Source organism: Benincasa hispida, chromosome 6 (assembly GCF_009727055.1).
Source record: "Benincasa hispida cultivar B227 chromosome 6, ASM972705v1, whole genome shotgun sequence".
Classification (NCBI taxonomy): domain Eukaryota; kingdom Viridiplantae; phylum Streptophyta; class Magnoliopsida; order Cucurbitales; family Cucurbitaceae; genus Benincasa; species Benincasa hispida.
In genome coordinates, this window is record NC_052354.1 from 13131827 (window position 1) to 13145584 (window position 13758).

Here is a 13758-nt window from a genome sequence, read left to right on the forward strand (position 1 = left end):
TGGTCGTTGGAGTTGGTAGTGCGAAAGTGGTCGTCAGAGTTGGATCACCAGAGGTGGTTGTTGGAGACCAGAATTGATTGTTGGAGTCCAAATTTCATCGCTGAAATTGTCATCAAAGGTGGTTGTTGAAGCCCAAAATTGGTCGCCGTAGTTGTCATCAGAGGTGGTTGTCGAAACTCAAAATTAGTTCCTAGAGTAACAGTGGTTAATGGGTAGAGCAATTGGAAACATGGGAAGAATGGTGAGTTGGTAAAATATACAACTCAACTCCACAAACATTTAAAGTTGGTGGGTGAAACAATGAGCACCAACTCAACTCAACTCATGTTGGTGAGCCAAATACCCCTAAAAGTTAAGGATGTTGATTTTATTTATTATTAAAAATACAACATCAAAACTAAAAAAAAAAAAAATGAGGATTTCACCTTCATTTTTTTTCTTTTTTTATTCAATGTTGAATCAATAACCTATGTTATGTATAAAGTAAGAAAAATTCTTTGGATTTCAAGAAAAAAAAAACTTTCCAAACAATTGTTTGGTCAAAAGAGCCCTCCAAATATTCGGATCTTGGATTAATGATCAATATTTTTTTTATATTTAGAGAATGGTGGTCGAAAATAATGTCTTTGTCGAGTGTTCAACACTCGACATGCCTTTGTCGAGTGTTCAAGTCTCGACATACATACATAAATAAATAAATAAATAACTATAATACTTCTCTAAATAGTTTTCAAACTACAATATTTTTCTAATTAGTTTTGAAAACTACAATATTAATCTAAATTTCTCCAATGTAGTTACTCGTTAAAAAAAATTTATAAAAAAGAAAATTAAAAAAACAAAAAGAAAATGTTCTACCAGCCCACTCCTACCAAAAGTTATTTGGTAAAAAATGAAAAATGTCAACAAACATAAATCTTCTTGCATATTTATGAGAAAAAAAAAAAAAAAAAAAAGAGCTAGTTTGTCATTGTATCTCATTGATTTCGTACATTTTCTGCAAAATGACTGTATCTTCATGGCACTTTGTATCATTCCATCTTCATCTTCAGCAACGATAACTGGGGAAAGTCAATGCGAAAATGGCCACTCCAAATACAAATATATCTCTGGATCCAAGCTCGCCAATCTTCCTTTTCAACTGGGAGCCCAGGACTACATAAATATGTAATACTTGGTTTTCCTACAAGGGTAGAACTGACATTTTACAGACCAGGTAAACAACCTTGAACTATTAATTCTTACTTTACCGGTGACCAAAAAGAAATCCAACTCATTTGGGAGAAAAGGTTAAAATATCATTTTGATCCCTGATCCTTTTACTTTTGTACTATAATCAATTTTAGTCCCACTACTTTTGATAAAGCTTTAAAATGGTCCCTATAATTAAATTAAGTTCAACCATCAGTTGAGTTGGTGAAGGAAAATAATAAAATATGCCAAATAGGATAGAAATTACAAAGTCACACCAGGTCAAAAATATTGAATTATTTTTTATTCTTTAATTTCGTCTCCTTTCCTCTTCTACTTCCACCTCTTATTCTTCTTCTTCATTCTCTCTCCTCCTTTCCTCAATCATGATGCTCATTGTCGCACCACCAGTCAACTACTCCTATCTCGACCATATGCTCGTTGTCACTGTCGCGGTCTATTGCATTATTGTTCGACCGCAGCTAGGAAAAAAAAACCCAAATTTGGAACGATAGGGTTGGGTGTCCGTTTGCGTTCGTGCATTTATGATGAAGGGTGTGGTTGATGATGAAATTGAAGGGGTAATGGTTTAATTTGTTGTTTCTCGACTGTAATGGGTTCTCAACGCTAGGGCAGAGAGAAGTTTTTCATTTTGGTAAATTTGATTTTAGGAATTGAATTTTGTTTCAAAATCAGGGCGTCTAGTGCATTGTGGGAATGAAAATTTGAAAATTTGCAGAATCTCTCTGTGGATAGAGCTACATGGAGTGTGAATTTGATGGATATTTGTGTTTTCGTTTTTGGTTATATTTGTTTTAGAGGGAGGATGGAAAAAACATAAGAGTGGTGAAGGGCATGGCGAAGAAGAAGAATAAAAAGGGGAAAAAGACAGAGAAGGAATGGGAAGAGAAAAAGTTATTGAAGAAGAGGATGGAGAAGATGAGGGGGAAGAGAGGGGAGAGAGAGAGGGAATAAAAAAAATTCAATAGAACTTAATTTAGTCATAGGGATCGTTTTTAAGCTTTATGAAAACAAGTAGAGGGAGTAAAATTGAACATTTGAAAGTCCAGGAATTTAAATAGAATAACTATCAAAGTACAGGATCAAAATGATATTTTAATCTTGAGAAAAAGAAAATAAAAAGATTCAAGGTTTCAAGTTGAAGTGTTTTTCTTGAACCCCACCTCATGGGAGTGTTTCTTATCTAATAAAAGGGAAAAAATACAAAATTTCTAGATATGAAAGAAGCTAACAGTTTTCTGTGTGCTAGAAAATTTCTAGATTTGAAGTACAGCAGTCTCCTAAGCCTATTTTACAATTGTTCTACTATAGTTGCGAATTTATATATCCTTAATCTTTTTTAAAGTTCAATTCTAAAGAAAGACGACCATTTTTCAAGCTTCAGAAAAAATCACCGCAGAGGCCAATAAACTAAGAATGAGACTTGAGTCAACGCAGTAACATGCTTCATTCACAAAAGGAAAATAAATTATATCTACCTGAAAAATGCAGCAAATATCAGTCTGATGCTAATTCCTTCTCCCACAACTTCTTTCTTGCAATTAAAACTCTTTCTTCTACTTTGGAAAGAGCATCGACTCTAGGTTCGACTTCTGATAACCATCCATCCCATCTTAAAGCTGTAAAATACTTCCGTATGTAGTTTATGACAGACGGAACATCTCGTATAATGACAAACCCATCTGGCCTTAAAATCCGATCCATTTCGATTAAAAGATCCTCCATACTGCATCCACGAACATTAATTTCTGAGAATACAGCCCAGGCATGAAGAAGATCGTAGGTGCGAGGATACGTGGAAAATGCTTCACACCTGTAAAAGAAAACCAAGGAATCTGGATAAGCAAAGAACACAAACAGGACGGTAGCAAATATAATGCAAAGTCGGATTATGAGTGAATGCAACTTCCCAAATATTAAATGTAAGGGCCTGATGACTATAGACCTTATTTTAAGATTTAAGGAATAAGTGGGTGCAACTTCTTAAATATTAAAACGTAAAGCCAGATAACGCACACACGTATATAAATCAGCTTCATCCAGCTGTTTATCGTAAACTAGATGCTTGGCATGGCATGTATTGTATTTGCTTCAGTCAAAATCCATAGCAACATGGCAATGGGGGAAATCATTATATTAAATAATCAAGAAAAAGTCAATGAACATTAGTAAATTCAATCACCAAAACCAACCAGTATCATGAAAAAAGAAAAGGTAAGAAGGAAAGTACAGCACAGAGAAACCTAAAGACAAGTTGAGAATGACCGGGTAAAGTGCATTACCAATCATGAACAGTTCCTAATAAGCCTCTATCATAAACAATCTTCAACTTTGCAGATGAATTGACAGGAGCAACATTCATCACCCAGACATCTTTATTAATTAGTGCAGCACCAAACCCTCCAAGATTGGAATTCATATCCATCACATTTCTGATGGAGTCCCTCTGTATGACTAATCTCATTTCTTTCCAATATTCTGCCACTCTAAGCTGCCAAACAGTCTGCATAAATTGAATCTTTCCATTAGGTTTCTAGAATATGACGAAAAAGTGGTAAATAATGAAACAGCATTTGTTGCTGATAATGCTCAAAAACTATAGATGAGATGACATCTATTAAGAAACTTACACTGTCTTCTTTGAATTCTTCTGCACTGACACCAACTTCTTCAAGACGTGGAGGAGCTGAAGTAAGTCTCTGTGGCCAAGGAACTAGTCCACTTCCTTTTTGCCTGTGCATTTCTGTTCCATTGATATGTTAAAAGAGAATAATGCAAAAGAACGTCTAGGTGCACACAAGAAGCAACAACGACAAGCTTACATAAAAAAAATGAAATGGAAATACAGAGCTGTAATTAATAGAAAAATTATGGCAGAATCTGTTGAAAAACACAACTCCGTTACTTAATAACGACATTAAAATTCTTGTGTATGTACTGCTTGAAACTTTCTTCAGAAAAGAGTAGTATAAATCAGAATATTTTTATAAACCTTAAAACAAAAAAGAAGAAAAGATGAAGCCACCTAAAACTGGGAGGATCATTTAACAGGAAAACTCTTCACACGGTCAATAAAAGAGCATGTGGCTAGAAAGCATTTACACTCACTTGCAGTGTATCTGGATATGCATGCTTGCATCGACACATTCCAAGTCAAATCTGGATCATCATCCAAATTACACAAGGGTGGAAGAGTCCCCGGTTCTCTTTTCAAGTAACAGCTATTGCTCACTGGCTTTCCCCATATGACAGTTTGATCCTTTTTGGCAACAACTTTCCAGCACATCCTTTTCAGGATGTCATGCATAGCCATCCCAATCCTTCTATTTTCTGGATCATGTGCATAAGCTTCAGGGGAGGAGTAAGCAAAATAACCTCCAGGTCTCAGTAACCTGTCAAGTTCTAATAACAGGATTCCGTCTCTCTGTAGCCAATCAATTCGACATCGAGAACAATGAGCCAACTCAAATGATCTACTTGGATAGGGGAGTCTTTTTGTTCCCAAAACACCAAGAGTTGATGGGATCCCCCTCTCAAGTGCAAATTGTATTTGATTCTCATGCACATCATTAGGAGCCAATGACATAGCAATAATATCATGTGAAAGAAGATATGCTCCAAAACTTGCAACCCCACAGCCGACATCTAGGACATTCCGTAAATTTCCACCATTGTGGAGTTTATCACCAGGGAACTTAAGCATCTGAACTCATAACAAGGATATTAAGCATGAATCTCATGTATTAGACTCTAGGGGTTGACACACAGTATTCACTTACTTGCAGAAAGAAGACTAAGCATAGAAACAAATTTTGACAGTTCGGAAGCTGTCAAATTACTCAAATTTGAGATTACTTTGAACTTTATTTATGCTTTTCTCTTTCAATACAGTACATCAAGGATTGAGAACGGAAAAACAACTCACCTTCGCAAGTGCAATGATATACTTATCAGCTCCATAGTGAAAATGAGTTCCACCTCCAGGAAAATTGAGCTTATCCCCATTCACAACCATCCAGTTCTGGTCTGATTTTTCTTGTGCAAGGTGTGTATGTGGTATGTTTACCTTCCACACTTCATCCCTACTATTTGGCCATCTTATTGGGATCTGAAACTCTAATTATAATTTTGTCGGGATCAAACTTCAAAATAAGCTAAAACCCTTCAACAAAAACACCATTTCTTAGCATAAGTACATATATAACCAACCTTGTAACCAGTAGGAGGAGGAACAAGACAATTATAGCGGCGTTCAGGAGGAGGACAATGCCGCTCATAATGCTCCATCAAACTCAAGTTCAGCTTCAATTTCAATTGGTAAATAAGGTTTCTATCTAAACAAGGTATCAACTCCGAAAACCTTTCATCGCAGATCTAAATTCCAAAACAAAAACAATTGAAAGTAAACAAACTTTAACTTTCATAAATAAATAGAAACAAAAGGTAGTGGTACTTACAGGTATGGATTCAGGGACGTGGAGATTGAGGTCTCGACGATGTTCATGCAAATCGTCGAAATCGTGATTGAAACGGTCGCCAGGAAAAAGAGGATCGGAATCTTCCTCATCAGATCTACGGGAGCTGGGTGCGAAAGAGGATCCATAATAGAGGCAAAGGAGGGCGAGAAGAATGATGAATCCGAGTAGAAGGAGCTTGAGTAAGCGAGTGGAGGACAGGGACTGGTTCTTGTGCTTCATTACTGCAACAATGGCAGAATCTGAGTGAAGATTCAAAGAAACGAAAAGAAAACCACAGCAGATTCAGAAGATGAAGCTACCGTTCTGACGCTGAAGAGATTGGGTGTGTTCAAGTAAGAGTTAATTCCGACTGTTCATCGTATTTTCGCCATCGCCAAAGGGCCCAGAATTCTTGATTACGTCAATCTTTCATAAATTTCTTCTTCTCTTCTTTAATAGGTTTGAATGATAGTTTGATCCGTGTATATTTTGGTTCTTATATTTTAAGTTTAGTTGATTTTTTTTTCTTTTCATTTTAGTATTTGAAATTTATAAAAATGATCATTCTAATCTCTTAAAAATGAATGTAAAAGAAAGACGAAGGGACCAAAGTCGTCATTTTTTTAAAGTACAAGGACCAAAATACAATAAAATTAAAAGTACTGGAACCAAAATGAATCAAAACAAAAAATATTGAGACCAAACTAGTATTTAGACCTTCTTATTATTGGTACACTAAAGGAGTGTTTAACCATTGCCTTTATAAGTTGGTGTTAAATAACTTAACTTTAATAATGTTGCACATTTATTGAGAAATTTTATTTTTGTTCTTTCCCTCTTCTGCACATTTATTAAGAACTTCATCTTACAACTTTGCACCCCAAACAGAGACTTATTAAATCTAACCTTCAGACTTCAGAACTCAACTCAGCACCTCAAATATTTCTTAATAGAGATTTGTTGCAAATACATAATATGTCTCATTTTGGCCAAGTTTTTATTTTTCCTTTATTAAATTACAAGTTATCTTTGTCATATTCTCAAATTTTATTATTATTATTAAATTTTAGTATAATAAGCAGATACGAGGATTTGATCATTTAACCTCAATGAATAAAATACATGTCAGTTATCATAGAAACTAGGCTTACTTAATATCCTTTTGATTGATGATATATATATCTAAATTAGTTGAGTAATTTAAAATTTTAGTCCAACTTTACCAGTCATTTTCTCCATTACCATAGTGAATATGTAATAATTAGTTTTTATTCATAAAAATTTGGTTCAATCAAATTAATAGAATCAATTCAAAATTTTTAAGACTATAGGATCAATTTCAAGTGTGTCCTTATTTGGCCCAAAGAGTTGGTGGATCCCACTATTAAAAAACATCCATTTTTATATCTTATCAATTTTTAACATTGTGGGTTCCAAGAGTTCACAACTCTATAGACTTCATAACTCATTGCTCTTCACTATTTCACTCTTTACCCTAAACACTCTCTTAAGCTTTTGGCAACACGAGGATAACATTGTTATCTCCACGAATGGTTGAAATTAAAAATGATAACAATTGTTTCATAAAGTTGGACCTCATAAATAAGCCAAAAATTGTCCATAAAATAAATAAATAAATAAGCCAAATAGACTAAATCCAAGATAAAAGTGGATTTGTGATCTAAGTAATCATTAATCATTAATCCAAATTAAATCATGTAAACTTCATATCATTCACTCTATAAATATATTATTATAACTTCATATTTAGTAGTTTGATCCTGATCTTGATCTAGTCAATCCTACATTCTAGAATTCTTTCCGTCTTTGTTAACAGGCCAATACGCCTTTTCCCCTTTAAATTTTGGCCGTCATAATAATGATAGTAACTTTCAATTTTGTGTGTAATATATTACTAATACATTCAAAATTTTTAGAACATAACGAATCCTATTAGTCATAAAATTGAAATTGATATCTACGAAAATCTTGAGAAATTTGGGTTGATGATCCAATATGTGAGACTAATACATTCAAAATTTTTAGAACATAACAAATGACCTATTTTTTTTTTTAAAAAAATGTCAAATGAACCTCTGCTGATGTCATTGCCATATTAGATTCAAAATTGCCCTCCCTTTTTGTGTTCCATACGAAATTTCTCTCTTCAAACGTAACGATACTCTTGTGTGGAAGTGTTGCTCGATCTTCTTTGCAAAATCGTCCATCTGCTGTCAACATTCAAAGCTCTTATGTATGTGAATTTCGTGCATGTTATGTCTGTTTAGGTTTTGGGTTGGAATCGACTAGCACGTGGGTTTCGAGCTTTAGTAATCGATCGCACCTATTTTTATTTTAGGTTTCGATGTGTTCTACGTCATTGAGGACGAAGGCAAGCTATAGTTAGAGCCATATAAGGTGAAAGTGACATCTGCAAGAGTGACATTTGCACGAACGATATTTGCGAGAATGATATAGGCGAGAGCGAGATCAATGAAAGCATAATAGGCGAGAGCAAATCTAGTGAGACTTAAACAGAATGTATGGTTACTGATTTTTTTTTAAAGAAAAAGAACCTGCTATCTGATAATCCTAAATGGAATGTAAGGACGTAGGGATCCATATGTAAACATAGATTGAACGTTCATTTCATGCAGGAGTACTTTGAGATGTCAAAAGGTCTGAAAATACATGAAGTTGATCAGTTTTCTGGGCAAGTAACGAGTTTGGCCCACATTGCAAATGCCAACAAGATTGTGAAGGAGAAGCTTACCAAAGAGCAGTTAGAGATGTTCAAGAGAACAATTTTTGGGTGTTCGTAGACATTGACATCGTATTCAACAGTCCACTTGTCCACCATATGTTGTTGAGGGTTTTTTGGGTTGTATGTCTTAAAATTCATAGTTTGTAAACAGTAAATATATATGAAGTTCATTCAGACAAACGTTGTTGAGTGAAAATAAATTGGTAACTCTGAATCCAATAAACTACTAACTCTTGGCTATTGTTATGTATGCTTGGACTTTATGTAGAGACATAAACTGGATCAAGTTTGAGTATAATAGCCTAAATAGTCTATAGTACTTGGATTAGGTTGGGTACCTATTTCTGGAGATACTATTGAACACGACCTGCTTTATAATTGTTACAAATGTTGTAAAGTGTCATAAATGATGTGATCAGTTCGTTCATGTAGAGGTACATATTTCTGGAGATATTCTGGACAGCTTAAGCATGAGGCTCTGAAATGCATCTTCAACTCCAAAATGGAGGAAGGCACCTTTGTTCGTGAACATGTGCTTAATATGATGATCCACTTCAATGTGGCAGAGATGAATGTGTTGGATTGTATCAGCACGCAGCGGAAGCAACAAGGATCAGTAAGCACTCTAATTCATTAATTTTGGCAGAAACTAAAGCATGTTATTGCATAAATAAATGGGTTTCAAGTCATACCTTTGTAGAACTCTTGAAATCTCGATTTCCAGCTGTAAATCTCTCCAAATCTTGTTGTAGAACACCTCAAAATCTTCCCTACTATCCTCTTGGAGCTCTTGATTGAGTTGTGGGACTCAAAATAAGCTTGAATTAAAGAAATTTCGAAAAGAGCTCACAGCAGCAACCCAATTGAAGAACACCTTCTTCACATGAATTTTTCAGCAAAAATTCTACCGATTGCATGCCTCAAATTCACTCCAATCTTCTCAATATATTGCAGACTATCATGCAATGGAGATGGCCGCATGAGATGCAGCTCATGCTTGGAGTAATTGAAGACTAAAGATGGTGGGTTTTGTGTGAGCAACTATGAAGATGATTGTGGAAAAAACCAAAAATCCAATTTGTGTTTTTATTTATCTTTTTCAATTTTCAATTGATTTCAAAAATCAATTTGTTTTCTAAAATTGAAAATATTATTAATTTTACAAAATTAATTTCATAAATTAATTTTCTTAATAAAATTAATAAATAATTATTTAAACAATTTAAATAATTCTAATTAATTTAATATCAAATATTAAATTAATTTTACACAAATCCACCTTTATATATTTAAATCATATTTAAATATTAATTCTCCAATTTCGTTTAATTCTAATTTGAACATTTCAAATTAACTTATCACGCTACTCTAAAGCTAACCCATTTACGAGCTAGTAGGGGGACCTCGCGGACCTACAAATCATGGGCTCCAACGATCTGAGATTTAATCGGCTAAACTCATTACACTGAACTAACCCCCATTCGTTAATTAATGGGTCACTCCAATAAAGCCCATAGTTGAACTCCCCTCACTGTAGATATATTATGTCCACTCGATATAACCATGATTAGTAAGTTAACCCTTCACAAGTTGTTCGTAATAACGACTGGGTCAAATCTCTGTTTTACCCTCGAAATTGCCTCTTGTTCCTTAAGTCCCACTGATTCTCTAATGAACAATTGATTTGTGATTCAATCAACAAATCGAGTCCCTTTCGGGCCAATGAGAAGGTGGGGCCCTTTGTTCAAGAACCAGAATCAACACTTAAGAGAACAACCTCTCTGTTAACCCTAATCGGGTAGGAGCGAATTCCATCTTGTAAGGCTATGTCCCCAGCTATTCATCTGGTCTTATCCCCAAAATGGGAGGCTTATTGAGCAGTGCTGTTGGACTACTCTCACCATTGTAGATCAAAGGATAATCCCGAGCAAACAAGAATTCATAGTTAGCTCAAGATTAAGGTCAAGTTACCTAGGTCATCGTTTTGAAATAGTCAGTCTTAAACAATAAACAGTGTTATAAAGTAAGAGTGATTGATTTCGTGGTCCGATCTTGTACAAAAAGAATTTGCACAGGATGCCTCCACTCCTTATGTCATAACATGTACAAATTAGGATCACTTCGTTTGTAGCACTTTACAACTCTTTGTAACAACTAAAGAGTAGGTTGTATCCAATAGTGTTACCAGAATAAGGCACCCAATCTTATTCATATACTATAAATTATTTTTTACTATTTACTCGAACCTAATCCACTTTTATGTCTCCACATATAGTTCAAGTACCCATGTAATAGTCAAGGACTTTTAGGTTTATTGGATTTCTCATAAGCAATACATATATTCAATAACAACTTATTGAATTTTCAAAATAAGTTTTATTGTTTACAAACCACGAGTTTTAGGACATAAAACCCAACAGAATGGGTCACGCATCGATGAGGGCATCCAGGTTAGCATAATCTTGCATTCGTTGCCGGATAGCTTCCTGCGCTTTGTTAGCAATACGATTCTGAACAAAGTAGATTATATCCTTACAACTCTCCTTAACGAGTTGTAGACATTCCAATCCTTGCTGAAAAGTAAGGAGAAGAAGGTTGATGAGGCAAATGTTGCATCATCATCAAAGAAGTTCCATAAGGGTTCAACCTCAGGAACTAAGTCAGCACCTTCTACTTATAACACTTCCAAGTGGAAGAAGAAGAAGGGTGGTAAGGGGAAAGGAAAGGCACCTGCTAACCCACAACCTGTCACCCAGCGGGGAAGGCGACAACACCCGGTGACAAAGGAAAATGTTTCTATTGCAACCAGGATAGGCACTGGAAAAAGAATTGTCCTCGCTAGATCAAGGAGAAGAAGAAGGCTAAGGCCAAGGCAAAACAAGGTAAACATGATTTACTAGTTTTGGAAACCTGTTTAGTGGAGAATGATGATTCTGCCTGGATTATTGACTCTGGGGCCACTAATCATGTTTGTTCTTCTTTTCAGGTGATTAGATCCTGGCGACAGCTTGAGGTTGGAGAGATGATGATGCGAGTAGGCACTGGGCACATCATCTCAGTTGTGGCAGTGGAAGGGCTCCAGTTGACTTTACAGAAGAAGTTTATCATTTTGAATGATGTTTATGTAGTTCCCGAGTTAAAGAGGAACTTGATTTCTGTAAAGTGTCTGATACAATGTAATTATACTCTTAATTTTCATTTGAATAAAGTGTTTATTCATAAAGATGGAGTTGAAATCTGTTCAGCAAATCTGGAAAATAACAAGTTTCCTCCATAACATAGAGATGTTTAAAACTTTCGTAACTCAAAATAAACGACAAAAGGTTTCTCCTAAGGAAAATGCCCAACTTTGGCACCTTCGATTAGGACACATCAATCTCAATAGGATTGAGAGGTTAGTGAAGAATGGACTTCTAAGCGAGATAGAGGTAAATTTTTTACCAGTGTGAAACTTACCTGGAGGGCAAGATGACTAAAAGACCTTTTACTGGAAAAGGTTATCGAGCCAAAGAGGCTCTAGAGTTAGTGCATTCTGACCTTTGGAGTCCGATGAATGTGTGAGCCAGGGGAGACTATGAGTATTTCATCACTTTTACTGATGATTACTCTCGGTATGGGTATGTTTATTTGATGTACGGAAGTCTGAATCCTTTGAAAAGTTCAGAGAGTTCAAGACTGAAGTTGAAAACGCATTCGATAGACGAATCAAGACATTTCGATCGGATCGGGGTGGGGAGTTTTTGAACATGGAATTCTTTCCCAACTCTCAATGTTGGGTACATCTCAGCAGAATGGTGTAGCAGAGAGGAGAAACAGAACCTTGTTGGACATGGTTCGGTCTATGATGAGTTATGCTTCCTTACCGGACTCGTTTTAGGGTTTTGTAATGGAGATTGTAGTGTATATCCCCAATTATGTTCCTTCCAAGAATGTTGCGAGAACACCTTTGGAGTTGTGGAACGGGCATAAAGCTAGTTTACGTCACTTCTGCATATGAGGTTGCCCAACACATGTGCTTGAGGCTAATCCAAAGAAATTGGAACTACGTTCGAGGTTGTGCCTCTTTGTAGGCTACCCAAAGGTACACGAGAGGGTTACTTTTATGATCCTACGGAAAATAGAGTGTTTGTATCTACAAATTCTACCTTCCTAGAGGAGGATCATATGAGGGAGCACAGTCCATGTAGTAAGATCGTGTTATGTGAGCTTTCTAGCGAAACTACTGAAACTTCAACAAAAGTTGTTGAAGAACTTGCTTCATCAGCAAGAGTTGTTGATGATAATTCATCTGATAGGTCAGTTCCACCTCAAGAGTTGAGGAAACCTCGACGTAGTGAGAGGGTTGCGAACCCACCTGTTCGCTATATGGATTTCTTGAAAATCCTGGCTATAGTAGCCAATGGCGACGTTGATGATCCTTGTCTTATCAGAAGGCAATGAGGGATGCTGATCGGGATGAATGGGTCAAATCCATGGATCTCGAGATGGAGTCGATGTACTTCAACTCAGTATGGGATCTTGTAGATCAACCTGATGGGGTAAAACCTATAGGTTGCAAATGGATCTACAAGAGGAAACAGAATGCCGATGGGAAGGTACAAACCTTCAAGGCTAGACTTGTGGCAAAGGACACAGGTGGAAGGAGTCGATTATGAGGAGACTTTCTCGCCTGTTGCCATGTTGAAGTCTATCCACATCCTCCTGTCCATTTCCGCATTTTATGACTATGAGATATGGAAAATGGACGTCAAGACTGCCTTTCTGAATGGAATCTTGAGGAGACCATTTATATGGTGCAGCCAGAGGATTCATAACCCAAGGTCAAGAGAAAAAGGTTTGTAAACTGAATCGGTTCCATTTATGGGCTGAAACAGGTGTCTCGATCTTGGAACATTCGGTTTGATACTGCGATTAAATCGTACGACTTTGACCAAAACGTTGATGAGTCTTGTGTCTACAAGAAAATCATCAACAGTTCAGTAGTTTTCCTAGTGTTGTATGTAGACGATATCCTACTCATTAGGAATGATGTAGGACTACTGACTGTAGTTAAGAACTAGCTAGCGACCCAATTCCAAATGAAAGATTTGGGAGAGGCTCAGTTTGTTCTTGATATTCAGATCTTTCAGGACCGGAAGAAAAAAGTGCTAGCACTTTGGGCATCGTACATTAACAAGATGTTGCTCAAGTACTCGATGCAGAACTCCAAAAGAGGCCTATTTCCTTTCAGGCATGGAGTTACATTGTCTAAGGAAATGTGTCCTAAGACACCTCAAGGGGTTGAGGAGATGAGACAGGTCCCCTATGCATTTGTCATTGGCAGTT

The 13758-nt window shown here is 36.1% G+C and overlaps 1 protein-coding gene across 3 annotated transcripts; it reads right to left on the reverse strand.

The window, feature by feature from the left end:
• Positions 1-866: 866 nt before the first annotated feature.
• Positions 867-6146, reverse strand: LOC120080118 (probable methyltransferase PMT9). Of its 3 annotated transcripts, none has more exons than XM_039034680.1 (9): positions 5990-6146; positions 5670-5911; positions 5422-5586; positions 5138-5320; positions 4321-4915; positions 3843-3955; positions 3495-3715; positions 2691-3025; positions 867-1183 (listed from the first exon to the last, which is right to left on the reverse strand). In XM_039034680.1, exons 2-8 carry the CDS (start codon positions 5907-5909, stop codon positions 2710-2712), a joined length of 1833 nt encoding a protein of 610 aa, XP_038890608.1. In that variant the 5' UTR covers positions 5910-5911; positions 5990-6146; the 3' UTR covers positions 867-1183; positions 2691-2709. The 3 variants fall into 3 exon arrangements, with proteins under 3 accessions (XP_038890608.1, XP_038890610.1, XP_038890609.1); XM_039034682.1 differs by having other exon boundaries at positions 867-1197; XM_039034681.1 differs by having other exon boundaries at positions 5670-6107.
• Positions 6147-13758: the final 7612 nt, after the last annotated feature.